Genomic DNA, 23,698 nt, shown 5'->3' on the forward strand with positions numbered 1-23,698 from the left:
CCAGTTCGCTGCCGAAGAAATAGTTCCACGTGGCGCTAAAGCTCCTGCGAAACTTTAAACTAGATAAAAATAGTCAGTAAAAATAAATATCGAAAATAAAGCAATGTAAAATAAATCCGCAAAAGAACTGCAACGATTAAAATGATAGCCTTGCTGAGGCTGATGCAAATGAGGTTCTAGGCTGATGATTCATGAGAATGATGCCTTTTGGCGATGATTAATGAGGCCTTAAACCGGATGGGCTATTTAAAAAGCGAATGATAGATGAGGCTTTCTAAGCCGGTATGATGCGATGTGTTTGCAGGGCGTTTGAAAGTAATAATGCGATAGATGTGCAGTGCATTTGCGAGCATTCGCAAGACATATGTAATGCAGGTGCGGTGTGTTTGCGAGCATTCGCAAGACATTCTGTGCGGAGTGCGGTGCGTTTGCGAGCATTCGCAATGCATTTGTAAGTAATAAAGCAATGCATGTGCGGTGCGTTTGCGTCCATTAAGAAGTATTTGAATGCAAGGCATGTGGGTGCGTTTGCGAGCATTCGCAAAGTAATAATGCAATGCATATGCATGCGTGCGAGCATTCGCGTTCACCTTCACGGGCATTTGAAAGTAATAATGCAATGCAGGTGCGGTGCATTTGCGAGCAACGATGCAGTGCCTTTGCAGGGCACTTGAATGCAATGCACGTGCGGTGCGTTTGCGAGCAATGATGCAGTGTCTTTGCAGGGCAACGTGCGGTGCATTTGCGAGCAATGATGCAGTGCCTTCGCAGGGCACTTGAATGCAATGCGCGTGCGGTGCGTTTGCGAGCAATGATGCGGTGCCTTCGCAGGGCACTTGAATGCAATGCGCATGCGGTGCGTTTGCGAGCAATGATGCAGTGCCTTCGCAGGGCACTTGAATGCAATGCACGTGCGGTGCGTTTGCGAGCAATGATGCAATGTATGTGAGGTGCGTTTGAAAGCAGTAGTGCATATGCAGTGCGGGGCATTTGAAAGCAATAGTGCACGCGCAGTGTATTTGAAAGCATTTATGCGAGGCATTTGAAAGCAATAGAAAATATTTGTGCATCGACACGTTTGAAAAATCATTTGCAAAACTTAAGCAATTAATTTATCGAAAATCTCGAAAATTATTGATACTCGAGAGGCATAATTGTTATAAGAAAACTCAAACCGTTCGACGTGCAATCCTTGCAGGGCTGCAAACATTATATATATGGGCTTCCGCAACTTGGAAATCTGCATCCAAAGGAAATCTGTAAGTTTTGGGGGGAGGTTGATTCGCGTTGGCTTTGAAGATCTGGCTCTTGGCGCTTCATGCTTCCAACTTGGCCTGGACTTGTAACCTCCGCCTATTTCTAAGTCTTGGCCAATTAGCAAAACTATTTGAGTGAAAATCATATTATTTTACAAAGAAATATGCATAAAAATATGTATATAGATGATAAATAATTTCTGCTGAAACTTGGAACTGCGACACATTGTGAAACGAAGCGAATGCCCTTTCTCTCAAAGTCCTTCCTTTGCCTGATGACTCTGTTGACCATATACTCTTCATATCTTTCGATGCCGTTTTGCGATGATGCCCTTTTAAAATTTGTCCCAGTTTCAGGCGCGGGAGGATGCTGAGCTTTTGCATGATGAGACCGAGCCTTATACAGGCTGCCTACGTATCCCACTAAGGGAATCAGGTCAAGCGTAGTTCAAAACATACAAGAAAATAAAATTGAAATTTTCTAACAATGTGACCGAAGCCTATGTAAGCCGCCTACGTATCCCACCGCGGAAATCAGGTCAGGCGTAGTTCATATTACAAGCAAAATGAAAAATTTTCTGAAAATTCCTGACTTAAAAGATCAAACCCGATATAAGTTTCTTACGTGTCCCGCCGAGGGAACGTAATTTCATTACATAAAAAGACATTGCGAGAATATTACATATAAAACAAAAGATATCTCCTAAATGTGATATTTACGGATGGCATCTCGCATCGATAGTTTTCGGCTACACTTTGCCATCCGTTTCTTCTTCTTAAAAGCTCTGGCCATTCTGTTCTGTGCTCAGACCTGGCATATCATCATAAGACCTTGCGAACACATCTATATATTGTTCCAAAAGGTTGACCAATTCTTCCCTTTGTGATAGAGTCAAGTAGACGCTAACCCTTGTTTCTCTCGCGATTTCTGAATCTCCCAAATTTATCGCCGCGGTTTCAGATAAATTTGGTTTCGACTCATTTTCAAAATGTTCGAATTCTTTAGTCAATTCTTCAGGCTGCATATCCTCTTCATATTCTTTGGAGTCTCGTTCGGCATTTGCTAAGGGCTCGCTTGTTTCATTACGTGTCACATTCACAGTATTAGCAGATTTACTAGTTTGATTGCTGAAAGATAAAGATTAATTAGCATAACTTGATTTTGGCATTTGAGCTTTCAAAAGTTTAGAGGCAAAAAGTAACAAAAGCATAAACACGATTCAGGCCTCAATTTTGAATCGTGTTGTTTCATCAAATACAAATTTTCTACCAAGACTCCCGGAGAATCGGGGGCGGGGGTACAAGTCCAATTGTTCAAAGTGTATCCAGGCTCAGCATTCCAGATAGTCGGGGTTTCAGAGCATTCATCTGAAACCACGTTGCATTCAGCTTCCCCCTCGGCGATGAATAAATTCTTAAAACTTTCCACGAGGCTGTCTTCAGGTTCTTCTTCTGATGCTCGGGTGGCGGATGCTTTGAGAAATGACTGATTCAGGAGGGGAACAGGCTTGGACAAGGGAATGTCACTTCTTCTTTTGAGACTGGCCAGCGCAATTTCCTCGGTAGTGGGCTCGTATCCAAGACCGAATGTATCCTTCTGCCCGGGTAACTGAATCGGTTCCACGATGCTATCCAAGTTCAAACCTAGGCCTCGACCAGATTGGAAACCATTCTTCAACATTTCCCATGCCACCATCATAAGTACCCGTGGCAATTTTACCCTTCCTGCTTGAGTTGCACACATAGTTTCCGACATGGAAGATAGATCCATCCAGCCTCTCAACGCTTTCAATAACCGGAATTAGGCTTTCAGGGTAGATTGAATTGCTGCCTTCTCCGTGGATCACAATTTCTTGATGGTTCCAGACAAACTTCAAACTTTGATGCAAGGTAGAGGGAACCGCACCAGCCATGTGGATCCATGGCCTTCCTATCAGCAAATTGTAGCTAGCAGATATGTCCATTACTTGGAATTCCACCATGAACTCCACAGGTCCGATTTTCAAGGCTAAGTCAATCTCTCCCACGACACCTCTCTGGGCTCCATCAAAACCTTTGACTCTCACCTGATTGTCGTGAAGCTTCCCGACATCAATCCCTAAGGCTCGGAGAGTAGTGACAGGACATATATTCACAGCTGAACCTCCATCAATCAATACCTTGGAAATGAATTTGTTCCTGCATCTGACGGTGACATTCAACGCTTTGTTGTGTACCGAACCTTCAGGTGGCAATTCATCATTATGAAACGAAACTTTGTGGGCTTCAAGGATTTCTCCCACCATAGCTGAAAGTTTCTCGCTGGAAGTCTCAGGCCGAACATAAGCTTCATTCAGTACTTTTGCTAAAGCGCTCCTATGAGCTTCAGAACTCGTCAATAGTGCCAATAAAGAAATGCGGTAGGTGTGTTTTCTTCGGTTGTTCTACAACGAGAATATTCTTTGGTTGGCATTTTCCTCCAAAATTCTTGACCTCGGCCTCGATCCACACTTTCTTTTGGCCATTTTCTTTGCTTGGTGCTCCTCGTGCTACCTCTTCAGGGGCATAACACCGCCCAGATCTTGTCATCCCGGCAGCAACGGTATCTACAACTAACTTTGCCTTTCTTTTGTTCTTTTCATCAGTCGAGTAATTCCAAGGAACTGCTTTGGTGTTGAAAGAAAGCGCCTGAGCAACTAAGGCTGTGATCTTAGGCACGGAGTGAGTGCCTCCACTTCAATCGGTGCCCTCACTTGAACTGTAATTACGGGAGCAATGAAGGCTGAGGATTCAATTTTCTCTTCTTTTTTGACTGGTACGATAGTCCCTTCCAGGTTACATTCTTCATCAATGGCGATCATGTTCACATTTGCATCACCATTATTGGACAGAGGGTTGTCATTTATATTTGGGGGAGCCCCTTTTAGCTGGATGATTCCTTCTTTGATCAACGCCTCAACTTTATCTTTAAGAGCAAGACAATTTTCAGTATCGTGCTCGGCAACTCCTGAGTGGTACGCACAGTGCTTAGTCCCGTCATACCATCCGGGAAGGGGGTTAAGAACTCTTCCTTGAATCGGTTGGAGTATTCCTTGCGGTTCTCAATCTTTCATATAATTGGGCTAAGGGTTCGGCTAGTGGTGTATAAGTCTTAGTTGGTTTTCTTTCAAAGTTTGGGCGAATGCAGGTGTATTTTGTGGACGGTTCGGTGATTGATATTGGGGTTGAGGTGAGTAGGTTGGGTGGTATTGTGATGGGCTTTGATGGGCGGGTGTTCGAGGTGAATGATATGCTGGTTGGGTATGGTAAACAGGAAGGGGAGTAGGTGGAGGTTGATAATAAGGCTGAGGGGTTTGGGCGTGTTGGCTGTAGTATGAAGATTGAGATGGAGGGTATTGGTAGGTTAACATTTGGTTTGGTCTTTGCTCTTGGATGGTCATAACCGCGGACACTCCGTCCCTCTTCCTCTTAGTTTATCGATTGAATTGCCTTACTTGTTGCTTGCAAGGCTGCTAAATTTGTGATTCTGCCCGTCTTGATACCTTCTTCTATGAAATCTCCCATCCTGATAACTTCAGAAAACTTTTGCCCGATGACACTTATCAACCTTTCATAGTATGTCGCGTCTTTTAGAGATTGCACAAAAAGCGTCGTCATCTCACTTTCCGCCATCGAAGGGTCGGACCTTTGCGGCTTCGCTCTCCACCGTATCATACTCTACCGAAAGTTTACGTTGACTTCCTTTCTAACTTCATCAAATAAAATCTATACGGGACGGTATCGGTGTTGAACCCGAACCTATCCATGAATTCTCGCGCCATTTCTCCCCAACCGCGCCATTTCTCGCGGATCTTGGCATGTGTACCAATCAAGTGCTTTCTCCCGTCGGGCTCCTTATAAACGACTTCATCCTAATGGCTTGATCTTTCCCTACTCCCACAAACTTGTCACAGTACGATCTCAAATGAGCCCGAGGATTTCCTTTTCCATCAAACATATCAAATTTTGGCACCTTATATCCAGCAGGCAACTCAATATCGGGTTGAATACACAGATCCTCGTATTCCAGTCCTTCACATCCCTTGTGGGTTTGGATGCTTCTAAATGCTTCCTTCAGACTACGAATCTCTTTTGCAACGTTCTCTTCCGCTCTTGCCCTAGCTTCCCTTTCCATCTCCTCATAAGGGTCAAGCTCTGGATCTTCGCGACTGCGAATCGGGTAGTGAATGGTTGAGCTTCACACATATACCGGTGGCACATACTGCATATTATGGCTAGCGGTGTGTGCCAATGGTATGTGTTGAGTTGCTTGGTAGTTTTGGGTAACTGTAGGTTGAAGAATGTAGGGAGTGGTGAAGGGTGGCGGATTGGTTTCTTGAAAGTTAATTTGCTGGGAGTTGGCTTTTTGCAGGTCATTTGGTTGCGGATGGTTTGTTGTATGTTGGTTTGTTGCGGGGCGGTTTGTGGCGGGATGGTTTGTTGCAGGTGGATTGGTGGTGGAATGGCTTGTTGTGGATTTGATTGTTGTGAGATGGTTTGTTGCTGGCTAGTTTGTTGTGAATTGGTAGTGTTTGGATTGACTGCGTAAAGCGGAGGGTTTGAGGGAGAGGGCTGAGGAGCGGGCGAGTCAACAGGTGAAAAAGATGGTGGAATTGTCGCATTTGTTCTTTGTTCGTGGTGAGGGGTATTAAGGGTGATGGATAGATTGGTAAGATTTCGCAGTCGCTCGATCTCGGTTTGTATATTGGCTATTTGCTGCACCAGTTGGGCGATGAGTTCGTCGTTCCCTCCTCCCGAAGCTTCGGGTTCGTCTCTCGGAAGGGTGACAAGTCCCAAGCCAGTCTGTTCGGATGCCCCTGAATCATTCATATCGCTGGATGCTCGCGTCTTTGATCTTGTAAAGTACGGGTGGTCCGCCAGTTCGCAGTCAACACGAATCAACCGTTTGGGAAAATAATCAAAATAAAAGAAAAACCTTTAAAAAAATGAAGAAAACTGCGTTAGTATAGTGCGAATGACTGCTGCTGAAAATAATGCGAACATTGAGCAAACAATGTCGAAAGAAACACATATTGCATAGCAAACAAAACACATATAGCAAACAAAACACATATTGCATGGCAACAAATCAAATAGTAAAAGGGAGATATAGCAAACACAACGCGACCTATTATGCACGGGACCTCCTTTGTGCCAGAGGTAGGCCTAACGCGGATTTGAAGGATAAAATATGCAATTAGATGTCATCCCAATGTGCTATTAATTGAAAGCCCCAAAACATACAATGTTTAGAAATTTAAAAACCCCAAGTTCAAAAGTAATTATTACAATTACTACTTGTCTCTCATAAGCTAATTAAAATGAGGATGTAAAGCCAATCGTTACTCTTGAGCCCCTTATTTGCTTGGATTGAATGCCCGATCTTTCGGCGGTGCATGATATGGCCCAACTCCTCCCGTTTGATGCCTTCTTGACGCATTAAGTGTCTCCATTTGCTCACACTAGTAGTGTATCTAATTCTTGCATGCTTTGCTCGTAATTAAATACTGCTATCCAAATTGTCTTGACTATCTACAAAAGAAAAATACAAGCGATTAGTTCTACCTAAATAGCAAGGTCCATGATTACACGCATGTTTATCCTTCAAATCAATGCATATAACATGATAATCGTCGCTTGGGGTCATAGACCCGTCGGACATTTGGACGAGGTTGACTAATAGACTTAATACACCTTGGGTATTAAGCCTCCTAGGTTTATGCGTGCATGACTTTAAAGAGGATTTGGTTTAGCTCTATCTTAGTTTTCTAGGAGCGGGTTTCCTATGACACAAGGTTCCCCCAAGCGGACAGCTTGGGAGTGAGAAAGCTACGCGGTCACCGAAATGTCGATAATGCGCCCGCGCGATGCCTAAATCCACAAGATCAATCCGACTAAAAATTTTAGTAGTGCACGGCGCGAACCACGAAACCGCTTTAAGTGTGTAAATTGTGTGAATTTTTCGGGGAGTGGAGGAAGTATGAGCGGAATGCCAATTTAATAAAAGCAAAAATATACATATTACATAGCAAAGACAAATAAGGTACAAAACAATAATAAAAACATTTAAAAGCATATAAGGCAAAATAAAGAAAAACAAACAAACAATCCAACAAATTATTAATTAACCTAAGTCTGTTGTGGTTTAGAACCTAATTGTCCCCAGCGGAGTCGCCAAGCTGTTATACCCCATTTAAACGGGCTAAATTAGGTACAACATATTGGAGATTCCTAAATTGCTTTGTTTTAAGGAGTCGCCACCTAATTAATTTAATGGTGAATTAGGATACCTAATTTATTAACTAAGGTAAAGCCTAACTAAACCTCCGTTAATGGTCTGCTTAATTTCAATTCTAGGTAAGGGTTCTAATTATCCTAAAGGGAAGGGGTTAGGCATCCTCTAGGATCCGTTAACTACGGTTTACCGGCCAAACTTAGGTTAATTAATTTAGATTAAATATAGCTTAAATTTTAAGAAAATGGCTTATAATATTACTAGGGTTTTGAAGGAAAATATATATATGCTATTTAAACTAACTTGTAAAAATATGGTAATTTGCATAAAAGTAGAAGAAAATGCGGGTTTGTGCAGTATTTCAATAAATATTCGAAACAAACCAACGATGAGGTATTAATCGACTTTGCGTTTTTTAGAAATGCGGGGAACCTCTAGGGTTTTTTAGAGTTCCAAGATTTGAAACTTTTGGGCGGGTTTTTTTAAAGTTGAGATCCGTTCAAATCAAAACGTTAAGGTACTTTCTTTGTCGTCGATTAGAAACCCGGAAAAAAAGACAAAATCCATTAAACATTTGTACTCGAAAATGAAAAGGAACTACTAAGAAAAGGTTTCAACTTCACAAACGAACGAAATCCATTAAAAATGTTTCAGATCGACAACAGAAACGGGAAGAAAAAGACGACTTACACACGGTTGAACACTGACGGGGAAAGGACGAGCATTAACTCCCTTTCCCCAAAATGTCCATGCAAGGCCTGTGTGATCGAAAGGGAATCTGCACTTTTCCAATCGCGTCGAGGAGAGAGAGAAAGGGGTGAGGAGAGAGAGGAGCGGGGTGAGGTGCGGCTGAAGGAGAGGAACCCTAGTGGTTCTTTTGTTGAGCGCACGGGTCAGGTCGGGTCGAATGGTTAATGGACCGGGTATTAAAATATGGGCTGGATCGGTTGTAGTGGGTTAGTGGACTGAGGAATAAAGACGTGGGCTGGTCGGATTGTAGTGGGCTGGTGTCAACGAATTGGGCTTTGAGGACTTAAGTATGGACTTATAAATTTAAGTAAAAGGCCTACTTTAATTAACTATATGCTAACATGTACCAAGTATTACCTAATACATATTTTAGTGCTGGAATAATAAAATTATATGACGTCGTAATAGTCGTGCAATAATATTAGTAAATAAGCGCTATTATTTAATTGCACGAACATAAATGCGATGCGTGTGCATAAGGTGGTAAAAATGCTGAAATGATAAAAATAAAAAAAATAAAAAACGCGAATTATAATAATACTGGTAACAACAATAAATAATAATAATAATAATAATAATAATAATAATAGTAATAATAATAATAATAATAATAATAATAATAATAATAATAGTGGTAGTAGTAACGGTAATAAAATAACGATAGTGACTATAACAGGATGATGAGACGCCGGTATTAATAAAAGCTAATAATTATAGTAAAAACATAATAATTATTTCCTAAGTTGCCAAAAATATTAGAAGTGAAAATAGATGTTTCGGAGGAAAGGTGGGACAAAATTGGGTGTCAACAGAACATATGTCAGAAGAAGGACAAGCTTTGGGTAAAGTGGATTCACTGCTACTATGGACGAAATAGGGACTTGTTTGAAGATGTTCCTAAGCAATCATCCTAGATTGTGCAGAAGGTCTTGAAAGCAACAAAGTATGTTGAAGCAGCAGGGTGCACTATGGCAGAGGTATGTAGCATGGATCAATTTTCAATCAAATAGTTCTACCTTAAGCTTAGGGGTGAATTCCAGAAAGTTGAATGGAGAAGGCTAGGGTGCAACAATCTAGGATCCCCTAGGTGGATTTTTATACTTAGACTGGCTGCTCTAAACAGGTTGAGCACTAGAGATAGACTCCTAAAATGGGGGATAAATGTGGATCCCATATGTCCTTTATGTAATGTTGGTATTGAGAGTCACTCCCACCTGTTTTTTAATTGCCCAGTGTCAGCGCGATTGTGGCAGAAGTTACTTAGCTGGTGTGGGATCAACAGGGTACCTAGGAGCTGGGATTATGAACTTGCTTAGGCTACTACATATGCTAAGGGGAGGAGTTCGGAAGCTGAAGTGTACAGGCTACTACTAGCTGCAACGATATACCACATATGGACAGAGAGGAACATGCGAGTATTTCAACAAAAACAGCATCCAATCGAGAAAATGGTGAAGTTGATCATACAAGAGGTTCATTCTAGAGGCATCCGTCAGGCAAAGGTAGCAAAATGGTTGGAAGGTCACAACTACTATCCGAATTAGGGGAGAATGATGTACTTAATGGTGTTGATGGCCTGTTTGGTTCTTTTTGCTCTGTGAGTAGTAAGTAGCTCATGAAGCATCTTTGAAGTGTTGAAATTTGTCCGATTTTCGGTTTATGGTCTTTGATCTGTACTCAAATGTTCACTTTGGTTAATAAAATTGTTTATTTACTAAAAAAAAAAAAAAAATTAGAAAAAACATCTATGGTGCTCAACCTGACTAATTCCTTGACAGGACAGCTCTTTATATGCCTGCTATTTGGCCACCACAACTAGGACATTTAAGTAAACGTCAACATATTACAAAAGAAATCTAAATCTTCAGATGATCTTTCAATTACGACAGCCATATCCGATCCATTTCATAATTTCTGGAGCGCATTAAAAACGTTTAGTCTTCTATTTTTAGGTTATATTCTTTAATACCAATGCAATAGATTGACTAACTGTGATCAGATTAATGCCCAGTGTAGCCTAGTCACATAGAGAGGTGCAACTCATCTACTATTATCTAACAATAATCTAGCTATTAATGACCGGACGAAACCAAGAAATAATCCCTCATGTTAAGAAGCAAATTTATGACTGATGATTTAGCTAAAAGTAAATGAAATTTTTTCGGAGCTCCTCTTGACATTGCTTGGGAAGATATTCCATTCCCCTTATTGCTGAACAGGTGGTTGGCTATCAAGCCGAAAAACAGTGTGCATCATGATATTTTGTGAGTAACCCCCCATGTTGGTACTTTGGGGAATATAGAAAGCTAGGTGCTCGGCAAAATATGGGGAAACCAAGATAACAAAATCTAGAGTTCAATATTCTATGTTGAATCACATTAGGTGGCTATGCTATAAGTCTAATGCTGGCCCTCAAACTTGACCTACTTGTGCACACCCAAAGTTGAAGTGCCTACTTGTACACACCTAAAGTTGGAGGGCATACTTGCCAGCTGAGGTCAAGTTGGAGGGCATGTTTATGTTTTATGCCTTAAATGAACGATGCTCTTGGCATGATGTTTGCAATAGGATCTCAATCATGTCCCCGAGAATTAGAAGCATCATAGTTAAGTAGACAAAACAGAGCTCAACTGGGAAAAGTTAACACTGATGGTAACAGACAACCAAACAGTTGAACTTCTTTTAATGGCATTTGTTGAACCTCGTTTTGGAGGCTCGAACAACTACGCAGTGTTGGGAAGAAACAAGCAATAACCAAATTGCACGACGAGGTAACAGCGGAAGAAATACCCAAGTCGAAACTTCCCACACTATTTGAACCAAGAGAAGACAATAAACACTAGCACGAGATGGAAATCCGGGCAGCTATACCAACAATAAAATAGCAAAGCAAGCAAAAATAAATTGAATGGAAGAGACACCAAATCTACGTGGTAAAACCCTTTAAGGTGAAGAAGAAACATCCACGGGACCTCCGGCCCACAAAAGCTCCACTATAAACAACAAGAGTTACAACAATGTTCTCCAAATGGCTACAACAACAAAGCCAAGCACGGAGCAACAATATATAAAAGATAGCACCAAAACTAGCGAAGAAAGGAGAGAAATCACCCCCAAAAATGAGCTACTGTTCGTACTCGAAGACTGGATCTACAGACCACAAACTCCGATCTCTACCGTTGAAATCGAAGAACCAGATGTTGAGAACCCCCAGTTCAAATTTCACCACGATCCAACGGTTAACGAATCGGGAAACACTATTTAAAGCGGACTGCTGTAGCAGAAAATTTCTGGACGAAAATCTGCTTTCTCTCTCACGTTTTTCTCTCTATATGGCTGCTACGAATTCACTCTTGTGTTCTAAAAAATAAGACCTAAATTGATCCTATATATAGAGGAAATTTTGGGAAAAATTGGCCTGGTCCAAATTGGATTGGGTTTTATTAATCCAATTCCACATAGGAAGGGAAAACCCAAAAACCTAATTGGATTGGGTTTTATTAATCCAATTTCACATAGGAAGGGAAAACCCAAAAACCTAACAATTCTCACCCTCCCGACTATGTGGAGGAAATCGCCATCCTGGCGATCAAGCAACTCTCTTCAAACTTCCCTCTTGGCAAAGCTTTAGTCAACATATCCAAACCATTATCATCGGTGTGAATCTTATCAAGTTCAAGCAACTTAGAATCCAACACATCTCTAATCCAATGGTATCTGTTCTCCCCCGTCAGTCAAGAGTACAAACTCATTGGGAGAATATCGAGATGAAGGTACTTTTTCTCTAATAGATCTTCTGAGAGAACTCTCTGGAACATCGATAAGCGGTTCTTTATTGCCAACCACATCATCTTCCACCGGAGCATCAACAACTTCATGTTGGTCATTCGAACATGATCACTATCTTCATTATCAACTTGATCTTCATTATTTTGAAGATTTTCTTCGAGTGCAATAGTCACGAGAAGGCTGGATCAACATCAACTAAGCTCTCATTGCTCTGAGAATCAACCTTCTCAGCTTTGTCAAAATCTTCAATTGTCTGGTCTTCAAAGAACACAACATCACGGCTTCTAATAAGTTTCTTCTCAACTGGGTCATAGAAACGATATCCAAATTCATCTTGACCATAACCAATGAAGATACACTGCCTAGTTTTAACTTCCAGCTTTGACCTCTCATCCTTAGGAATATGCACAAAGGCCTTACACCCGAAGACTCTCAGATGAGCATAAGAGACATCCTTACCAAACCAAACTCTGTCAGGGACATCACCATCCAAAGCAACAGTAGGAGATAAATTGATAACATAAGCGAGATTAAGTGCTTACGCCCAAAATGAATGCCGGCAACTTAGCATCGAAAGCAAACATCTACCCTCTCAACTAGAGTTACTGTTTATCCTCTCTGCTAAACCATTTAACGAGGAGTCTTTGGAGGAGTTTTCTGATGCCAAATACCCTGTTGTCTACAATAATTATCAAAGGGACCAATGTATTCACCACCATTGTCTGAGCGGATGCATTTTAGTTTCTTCCCTGTCTGTCTCTTAACCAAGGCCTGAAAAGTCTTGAACACATCAAGTACTTGATCCTTGGACTTCAAAGGAAATACCCGAGTTTGCGAGAATGATCATCAATAAAAGTCACAAAGTAAAGTGCACCACCACGAGAGCTTACTTTAAAAGGACCACACAAATCGAGAATGTACCAACTCCGCCAAATCCGACTTTCTTGAAGGTGAATGACTGCGAAAAGAAACTCTTTTGTTTTCCGCTAAGCAATGAACACGTCTCTTTAACTTTGCTTGTTTCACTCCGGAAAGCAAATTCTTCTTAGCCAAGTTATCAATCCCTTCTACGCTCATATGACTCGGCCTTATGCCATAATTCGATGAAGTATCATTCTCCACCAAATTTACTGAGTCACCACAAATGGAGCCCTGAAATAAGTACAAGTCAGACATCTTGTAACCTCGAGCCACAACCATTGAACCTTTAAGAAGCTTCCACTAGCCACCACCAATGGTTTGATCATAACCATCATCATCAAGCTTTCCTACAGAAATTAAATTCGGCTAGAACATACGGAGCGTGCTTGACATTGTTAAGAACCAACCTCGAACCGTTCTTACTTTTCAAGCAAAGCTGTGCCAATGCCAAGTACCTCGACCTCACTATTATTGCCCATTCGTAAATTTTCAAAATTACCCAGAGTATAAGAATAAAATAATTCCTTCTTTGGCGTGACATGAGAAGTGGCACCTGAATCCACAAACCAGGTAGACTCATCACAAACCAGTGTGACTCATCACAAACAAGATTGATATCATTTTTACCACAAGCAACAAGAAGATCATTTTCGAACAACAAGAACACGATTTTCATTATCGCCTTCTTTCTTTTGCCTTTTCTGGTCTCTCTTAAACTTGTAGCAATGTTTCTTGATGTGCCCTTTCAAGTGACAATAGTCGGATGTAAGATTCTTGTACCTGGAGGATCTTGACTTGCTTCTACTTTTGCCTCTGTCATTCTGACCTCTGAAGTTACTTCTCCCCCTGTCTTCAGTAACCAAAACATCGGAGTGTGAAGTTGAAGAAGACGACGCTTGAGATCTTCTTCTCATCTCTTCATTCAAAACACCACTTTTAGCATATTCCATAGTTACACCATCACTGGGAGTAGAATTAGTCAAAGAAACTCTAAGGGTTTCCCAAGATTCTGGCAAAGTATTAAGAAGCCAAAGTCCCTGTATTTCTTCATCAAACTTGACACCCATTCCAGACAACTGATCAAGGACACCCTAAAAATCATTGATATGATCAGAAATAGGGCTGCCCTCTTTATATATAATATTCATCAATTGTTTCAGTAGGAACAGCTTATTATTGCCAGTTTTCGAAGCATAAAGTGTCTCGAGCTTTTCCCATAAGCTTTTAGCATTTGTCTTATTCACAATATGATTTCGAACATTATCTTCAACCCATTGCCTAATATAGCCACAAACCTGTAAGTGCTCTAATTTTCACTATTCATCTTTAATAGACACGGGTTTCTTAGAAGCAAACACAGGTAAATGCAATTTCTTGACAAATAGAAGATCTTTCATCTTGCTTTTCCAAATATGGTAATTCTTTGCCATTTAAACAAACCATCTTGCTCATATTTGCCTACATCATGCAAATAGACAATCAACACAACCAAATACAACCACAAGCTCTGATACCACTTTGTTGGGAAGAAACAAGCAATAACCAAATTGCACGACAAGGTAACAGCGGAAGAAATACCCAAGTCGAAACTTCTCACACTATTTGAACCAAGAGAAGACAATAAACACTAGCACAGATGAAAATTCGGGCAGCAGCTATACCAACAATAAAATAGCAAAGCAAACAAAAATAAATCTAATGGAAGAGACACCAAATTTACGTGGTAAAACCCCCAGGTGAAGAGAGAAACATCCACGGGACCTCCGCCCACAAAAGCTCCACTATAAACAACAAGAGTTACAACAATGTTCTCCAAATGGCTACAACAACAAAGCCAAGCACGGAGCAACAATACATAAAAGATAGCACCAAAACTAGCGAAGAAAGGAGAGAAACCACCCCCAAAAACGAACTACTGTTCGTACTCGAAAACTGGAGCTACAGATCACAAAATTCGATCTCCACCGTTGAAATCGAAGAACCAGATGTTGAGAACCCCCAGTTCAAATTTCACCATGATCCAACGGTTAACGAATCGGGAAACACTATTTAAATCGGACTGCTATAGCAGAAAATTTCTGGACGAAAATCTGCTTTCTCTCTCACATTTTTCTCTCTATATGGCTGCTACGAATTCACTCTTGTGTTCTCAAAAATAAGACCTAAATTGATCCTATATATAGAGAAAATTTTGGGCAAAATTAGCCTGGTTCAAATTGGATTGGGTTTTATTAATCCAATTCCACATAGGAAGGGAAAACTCAAAAACCTAATTGGATTGGGTTTTATTAATCCAATTCCACATAGGAAGGGAAAACCCAAAAACCTAATACGCAGAAGCTAAGGCTGCGTTAACTGGAATTCAATGGTGCCAAGAGAACGGATATAATAATGTTATATTGGAATGTGATTCTATACTTACTGTTAATATGTAAAGGTAAAAATAGCGTTCCATGATATTTACATGATATTATCGAGGAGGCTAAGCAAGCTATGGGCTATCTGACTATTGAGATACAACACTGCTTCCAAGAAGGGAATTAAGACAGCTGATGTTTTAGCAAAATGGAGTTGCGAAGGAGAAGAAGATCCTTTTTTGTCACAGATCATCCTAAAGAAGCACTTGGCCCGTACAGATTAGATTTGATCAAGATGCCATCCTTTAGGCATAAGTCTTTAAAACATTCCTTATTTTGTCTATTCAAAATGCAGGGTAAGACTGCTTACAATAGACCCTTATAGTCCGGTCTTTTCCCGGATCCCGCATATAGTGAGAGCTTAGTGCACCGGGCTTCCTTGTTCTTGATCCCTCCTTCTAGTTGCTTAGTTTTGAAGTCTTTTTCAACAAGGAGGGATGCACTGTGCTTCTTTTCTCTGTTTACATGCCCCCCGTCCATCGATGTAATCATTTGCCTATTAATATACAAGGTAGGGGTTAATGTCAAACCCCCATGCACCACAGCTGAGCATAACCTGGGTGACATTTTCTTAAAAAAATAATGTTGAGAAGCAAAAGAATAAACCTGAACTAAAAAGGAGGCACTGCTAATGATTCACCTGGTCCATCCCAGATAACTTGAAATCTGAAGCAACTGATAAGAGAACAACCACTCGTCAATGCCAAAAGCAAGTAGGCATCGGCAACAGGAATGAATCCACACTATCCGTTTCACTCCATAAACCCCATTTTAAATCCAATATTAAAAGCAAATGATTCAGAAATATGGATAAATTGTAGATTGACTTACGATAAGATTCATTTGTCACAAGCGTGTACTTCTGAAAGGATACAATTAGAGAGAAATAGAGCAAATACTAAGTAATGTTTTTAGTATCTGGCAAGTAAATTCTTAGTTCTCTTTGTTCAAGTCATATGAGATAATTCATGAACTCTGCAGCAGTAGCAACAGCAGCACCTGCAATCGCATCCATAACAATCTTGTCTCTGTTGTTGCTGCATGCAGCCGATACAACAGCCCCAGTCAATGCACCTCCAATCATTGCATTCTTCTGCAAACAGAGTAAAGGAAATGAATCGAAAACGAAAGGGTTGATAGTATTTTTGGTCCCTCAGTTATTAATAAATTCTAATTTAGTCCTTCTGGTATCTGACTAAGCATACTTAACCTTCAATTACATGAGATGTGCACTTTTGATTCCTTTGCTTGTGAATAATCACAAATCTCGTAAAGTATTAACTGTTCTACCATTTAAATACCCACGTGTTATGTTAAACTTGTATTGTTGCTTCATATTTGAGGATAATGTACTTCTGAAAATAGTCTAAATATGACATATTTCCCACATAAATGGACTAAAAGTGAACATTTTAACTATTGGAGGTTAAATATACTGATTCATATATCACAAGGACCAAAATCAAAATTTACCTATAACTGAGGGGCCAATAGTGCTACTCGTGTTTCAGAAAGAAAATTCAAAATTTCAATCTTCTTTCAGTAGGACCGTCAAATGGAACATTCGTCACAAATAAATTACATAACACATACCAAAAACCAACATTCTGAACAAAAAAAAAAAAAAAAAAAAAAAAAAAAAAGAGCAAATTAATGTCTGGTAATCAGATTTCTGGATTCCCATCCTATAAATACTTAGAATCATCTGATGGTCAGAACTCGTGCGAAATTATACCTCAAAGAAAGGCTCAAGACATATATGCCCGCTTTAACCCGCTTTAATATAACTAAAGCCCCTATCTGTGCCAGGTATCTTGCTGCTACGAAACAGCAGAGGACTTTGACGATAAGAATGCCGAAGATACAAAGAGAAGATGAACTAGTTTCACATATGCCAACATTATTGCAAACAATTTGTTAGTGTGTCACCACTATAACCATCCTTACTTTGAGTATGACCAGTGCCGGGAACAATTTCTGATATTGTCCCCTATTCCTACAGTCAGTCTCTAGTTTCTTTTACTACTATTTTCTCAAACTCTTTTAATTTTTTTTTAAATTATTAACTATATTGACTTATAGTACTTTCATATAATTTTCAAATATGTAAATTTTATTTCAAAAAAAAAAAAAACTTGAAGAAACTATGCTCAACTTTGACCCTCATACTTGGAACGGATTACTATCTTCATCAAAATTTCTGCAACATTGAGGAATGCATAATTACATTGTATGACAGGTTAAAATTAAATAGCTAGCATACCACAAAGAAGCTTATCTTTTTTCTTCTTGTTCTCTCATATATCTTACTCCCTCCATCCCATTTTATATGAGGGTGTTTGACAGGACACGAAGTTTAAGAAGGAAGACTTTTGAAACATATGGTCTAAAACAAATCATAGAAATTTGTGTGGCTAGAAATTTTTTTATTAAGGTTAAAAAGGTAATTTAAAGTTCAAGTGTTACTAAATATAGAAAGATGTCATTCTTTTTGGGACCGACTGAAAAGGAAAGAGTGTCACATAAATTGGGACGGAGGGAGTATCAGTTTAACAGCAAAGTATGCAATATTATCACAGATAGGACATGATGGGATAACCAACAATAGATTTACATTTAGGCCTTTAAATTGGTTACCAGTTACCATCACAACCAGTCTATTACTAGAATTGCGATTTCTCTTTACCTTTGTTTAATTCGTTACTGAATCATGATTATCATATTAAAGATCTTAGTGCAATATTTATCACTCATAAGTCATAACCAGAGTAGTGGCCACCACGAGGAATGTTGATAGAACAGAATCTGAACGCAAGCATGGTTAAAAGTAGGGGTGACAAATTAGCCCATGAAAACATGACCTGCCCAATTCACTCAAGTTTGGGCGGGTCATTGATTCACCCATTTATTAGCTCAGCCCGTTTTACCAATTTCAGCCCATCTTAAAGTTGGGCTGATATGTCGTTCAAATTGACCCATAGAAACCTTGTCAAAATATTTTCAAAAAGACATTTTTTATTTGATATGTTATATATACCAATAGTAAAGAAAATAAATAGTTTTATTAGGTGCCTAAGAAATTAAAAAGAACAAACAAAGAAATTAAAACATAGTAATAATTGGGCGGATTGGGTTACCCTCTTTTTAGCCCATTATAGACCCAAGTAATGACCCGGCTATTTATTAACTCAGCCCATTTTTGAGCAGGCCCAAAACCAGCCCAACCCACCCATTTGACACCCCAAGTTAAAAGCAAAGACAACGTAGAGAGGATGCAATAGTAGGGGCAATCAACTTCCATTCGTTGAGCAAATTCATATAAAAATGCAATACAAATTACCCAATCTCTGGTTCCACGAATTCTCTCCGCTCCATACTCCATTCCAGCATATACTCCGGCAACAGTCCCTGAACGGAGAGACAAGATTCGTTATATAATCTACTCGAAGGTTAGAGAAATTGAGAGACTAAAAAATTCTTTTCTAACCATCCATTTTGAAATTTATATATAATTATATATGCGGGTGGAACTCGTGCAGATTACTCACCCCAATAAGCACCTTCTTTACACATTTTCTTCAACTGCAATCAAAGATAAATTCAATTAAAACGCAACAAGCATGTCAATCAATCTGTTTTTTCAGTCAACATGAGTATATCCTCCAGAATAGCCATTTATGTTCTTACCACAAAATTTTACTTTATCACATTTTCAGGTGTTGTAAGCTGTCTTTAAGATAAACAGACACTTTGGTTTTACCGAGCTAGGCCTATAGTTTGCTACATAATAGTTAGTTAAAATCTTTGCTATAACTTTTGCTTACTCTGTATAGATTGATATTTGAGCAAAAAAGCAACATTTCATGGGCTTCACATACAACAGGTTAAACTCTTTTAATCTCAGTTAGAGGAAAACTAGCCGAGATGCGGTTGCATATGAAGGGTGTACATAGGAGCCTGTAATCGGTAAACGAATCAACAGGTGTAAGGGTACGATTTGCGTGGCTGATATATCTTGATTACCTCCCTCACCGGTCCTGTACTTATGTTTATCAACAGACATATTGAAAGATTAAGAAACCAACACAAAAACGTCCCTAATGTTTGAGGATAGGTTCAAAATAGTCTCTTAAGTTTGCACTGGTTAGCACCGTCTCCGTCAAATATTTTACAATTTATGTTCGTTGAATTTGATAGAAACAGTGTAAAAGAAATATTTAACCATAAACGCCAAGATAGTCCCATTAAATCCTAAAATATGCAACACCAAAAACTGCACTAAACACTAAAAAGATTTTTTTTTTTTTTTTTAAAAAAAACAGAAATTACACTTCAAAAAGTTGCACCAAACTATAGAAATAAATCAAAAATGGCAAAAACTACAAAATTGTACCTCTACATATGAGTTCCTGCTAATCTCCTTTTTTTATAGTATCCGTCAAATCTAATGGATGAAGCACAATAAATATTTGACGGAGACTAAAAGTGTTAACTTTTGACAAACTTAAAGGATCAAAACTATTCAGTGCATACTTACGGGACTACTTTGAACCTACCCTCAAACATAAAGGACCATTTTTGTCATTTTCTCACATAGATGCATATGATAAACACATTAGAAAAATGTTCTCCCTATTTTCAGGAGCAATCAAGACTCTGTAAAGAGCAGTTAATAATGTTTCTTTGCTTTCTGTTTATAAGTAGGATGAAAAGAGGGATAGAGATTTGAGACTTCATTGTCCAAAGTGGAAAAATAATGGTACAGAACACACAATGCGAAGAGCACTTAGAGCCATATTTTTGCCAACTGAGTTTTTTCAACTTAAATAATGGCAAGGAAAACCTTCGTCACAAATCACATCTTGTAGGTGCCAAAAAAATCTACAAGCGGAGGATCACATCATTAAGCCAAATTTTATTAGAAACCATCTCCCTTATATAAAACTGAATAAACACCTAAAACAATCAACTAGAGTTTTGCACAAATTTACAAAATGATGTCCATTGCTAAAGGCATACTCACCGATTTCTCAAAGTGGTGACTCGAAACACTGCCTGCAAAAACAAATAGTGAGCTCAATAGTCTGGATAATTTTATATAGAAAAGCTTGTAACCTAAATATCGTAGGAATTTACACTTCAACATAACACAGGAAAGAAGAAAATCAGAAATCCTTATGTTACATATCACCAGGAAATCAGCCACTATTACTTTTCGAGAAATGACATCAAGCATCAGGTATGTCATGGGTTAACCCGTTTTTTACTGACATGAAATGTGGGTGGCTTGGGTTGTCACCCATATTTCCTTGGCCCATTTTCAAGCCACACAAATCTTACCCAACCCACCCATTTTCCACCACTAGTCTTGACACAACGGTGTCACTAATATGATATGGGTGTGAGAACTTCGTCTACATTAGTGGAAATACACTAAAAAAATACTCAAAATAACTAGGAAAAACAGTATGAGGTAGTTATACTCCCTCTGATTCAATTTGTTTGACTTAGTCTGTTTCAAAAAGAATGTCACTTTCTATATTTAGTAACTCTTTATCCCCAATATCCTATGTGTCATCTTTATGACCACAAGATTCAAAGAGCATTTTGATACATAACACACATCTTTAGTTTAAGACATCAAGATTCAGAAGTTTCTTTGTTTTCTTGAACTCCGTGTCGAGTCAAACTAAAACAAACAAATTGAAACGGATGGGGTAGTATATGCACTCGTAACAAGTCCATGCAATATAGGCCATTACTGGGTAATTGAGAATTCTAGTCACGTCAATAACATAGTACCAACTAAATATGTGTGCATTAATATCCTTGCTATTGGAATTAACTTTGCATATGAAAGCCAGTAATTTGCAATTGGGTATTCAAGAAATGGAACCAGAACTAAAATCCAACGAAAAAGCAAACCTCTTTTGACGATTTCATAAGTTTCTTCTGCAGCAGTTTTGGCGACAGCAACCTAAAACAAGTAAATTATGGTAAACACTAAGCAAACTCATCTTCACAAACACCAAGAAATCGACGAATTTGAGGTAATTAACAGCACATATACTCCCTCCGTCTCAAATTATCTGTCGTAATTTTCTTTTACATGCTCCTTAAAAAACATTGATTAGGAGAGATTTTTAACTACTTTACTGTACATTGGTATTTGAACAATCATAACATTGAGGTGTTTGTAGTCTTCAACAACAATAACTGCTAAGGCTAAAATGGGGAAAATAATTAATTTTGTCCTGAACTTCTAACACTACAAATAATTTGAGACAGCTATTTTCACCTCATAATTGAGGTATTTGTAGTCTTTAAGAACAATAACTCTTAAGGGTAAAATGAGAAAAATTATTCTTGTCTTGAACTTTCAAAAAGACAAATAATTTAAGATAACTATTCTTAGAAACTATGACGGATAATTTAAGTCAAAGAGGTGTTTGTAGACTTCAAGAACAATAACTACTAAGGGTAAAATGGGGGAAAATGATTAATTTTGTCCTGAACTTCTAAAACAACAAATAATTTGAGAAAACTATTTCTAGAAATCACAAATAATTTGAGACAAAGGGAGTACAAATAATTAATTTTGTCTTTTTAGAACTTATAAAATGACAAATAATTAGAAATCACGACAGATAATTTGAGACAGACGGAATAAAAGAAATTACAGTACTAGACAAGAGAGAAGAGATTAATTACAGTGCCAATCTTCAAGAAAGCATCAACAGTTTGATTGAGTAAAGGATTTCCCATATCAATCACTACATCCACCTTTGGAGTAGCCAATGATCCTGAAAACCTGCTCCGAGGCATCTTTTTTCTTTCTTTTTTGTTGTTTGTTCTTTGTTGTTCTGCCTTCTACTCAAAATACACTCACTCACAGCACAGGTAGTCCACTCACTCAATATACACTCACAGGTAGTCCACTCACTCTTTGGGGTAAGGACTAAGGTACCAATTTATTTATTTGTTTGGCCTTTTCCAATGCATGCAAACTCCAATGATGCCAGCAACCAGCTGTTTTTTTTTTTCTTTTTTATTTACTTTTTTCTTCTTCTTACTTTGAGAAAATGAATTTTAATTCTATGCACGTAAGGTGTAAAATATTTATTCAATTGAATTACTAATAAAAAGTGCAAATAATTTTTTTTCAATAAGTATTGATTGGTAATATGGTAAAATTGTTTGTGTTATTTATTTAGTGATTACATTTAGTTGTGTTCCTTAATATTTAGGTTGACGAACCAGGTTTCAATTAGGCGAAAATCGAGTATACACGATTCAACCCCTCTGTATATAGGTTCACTCTAGAATGGTAATGACCTCTGTATATAGGTTCACTCTAGAATGGTATTGATGTAAAATGAAGTTATAACTCTATTTATCTTCTTTCTTTTTTTACTTTACTCATTTCAATCAATGTTTGACTTTTTTAAAGGCACATAAGAATATATGTACTCCTTTAAATTATTTTTTGTAAAATAACTAATAGACTAAGTTGTGTTATTTTCAAGAGTTATTTGCTAAAAATGAAGTTGATGCAAGTGGTAGTGATTGTATCCCGTTCTCTAGACATATAGCTAATAATATCATTCAAAAAATATTTGTACTGCTTGCAGTTATTATTTTATTGTTGTATTTTATTTAGCACTGGTTTTAAAATGTAATCGTAACGTAAAACGTTACATAGATCAAGTTCAAAATTTGATTAATTTAATGAAATAGAAATGCTTGAGAGCTGTGTGAATATAAGATGGTATCACGTATTTTAAAATCTGAAGAGCATCATACAAATTAAAATAGTGTAGTATTAAATTTGTACCTATTGTCACACGGGCGAATCATGATAGTTTTCCTCCATGAATGGTGTAAACAAAGACCACCAGTCCCAAAATACTCGAACTTAATTAAAGCAAAACAAGAAAGAAAAAAACAGTCATTGCTTGCCGTGTCATCTGTCGGTGGTTAAAAAATCGGCATCTCTATGAATTTAGAAGTTCATGCAAAGACCAAAAGCTTCGTAGTCATCAACTTCTAGATAATATTTTCTCCATATATACAACGTGTGTACCAGTTAAATATATGTATATTTCTTATTTCTAACATCTTTTCCTCCACATAAAATGCAATTATCAGCAATTATCAATTAACTTAAGCGGGGTGCTGCTTTGGGGTCAATGGTAATTCTACATCTAGAACACACACATTAGAGTCTAACCATCAATTTCCAAGAAATCTACTAGAGTTGTAGTGAAATGATAAACGATGCATTTTCATCCTTTACAATCAAAGTCTCTTAA

The 23,698-nt window shown here is 38.4% G+C and overlaps 1 protein-coding gene and 1 long non-coding RNA gene across 3 annotated transcripts in view; both read right to left on the reverse strand.

Annotated features, from left to right (window-relative positions):
• The window catches only part of LOC132050410 (uncharacterized), a 44,060-nt gene that overhangs the window by 14,523 nt on the left and 5,839 nt on the right, over positions 1–23,698 (reverse strand). The window lies entirely within an intron of this gene.
• LOC132050407 (outer envelope pore protein 16, chloroplastic) lies at positions 16,181–22,433 on the reverse strand. Of its 2 annotated transcripts, XM_059441639.1 has the most exons (7): positions 22,296–22,433; positions 22,098–22,256; positions 21,312–21,363; positions 20,410–20,441; positions 18,935–18,968; positions 18,727–18,794; positions 16,181–16,479 (listed from the first exon to the last, which is right to left on the reverse strand). In XM_059441639.1, the coding sequence occupies exons 2-7, from the start codon at positions 22,209–22,211 to the stop codon at positions 16,339–16,341; spliced, it is 441 nt and encodes a 146-aa protein (XP_059297622.1). In that variant the 5' UTR covers positions 22,212–22,256; positions 22,296–22,433; the 3' UTR covers positions 16,181–16,338. The 2 variants fall into 2 exon arrangements, with proteins under 2 accessions (XP_059297622.1, XP_059297621.1); XM_059441638.1 differs by lacking the exon at positions 22,296–22,433 and having other exon boundaries at positions 22,098–22,289.

The sequence above is a fragment of the Lycium ferocissimum genome, chromosome 3, assembly GCF_029784015.1.
Source record: "Lycium ferocissimum isolate CSIRO_LF1 chromosome 3, AGI_CSIRO_Lferr_CH_V1, whole genome shotgun sequence".
Taxonomy (NCBI): Eukaryota; Viridiplantae; Streptophyta; class Magnoliopsida; order Solanales; family Solanaceae; genus Lycium; species Lycium ferocissimum.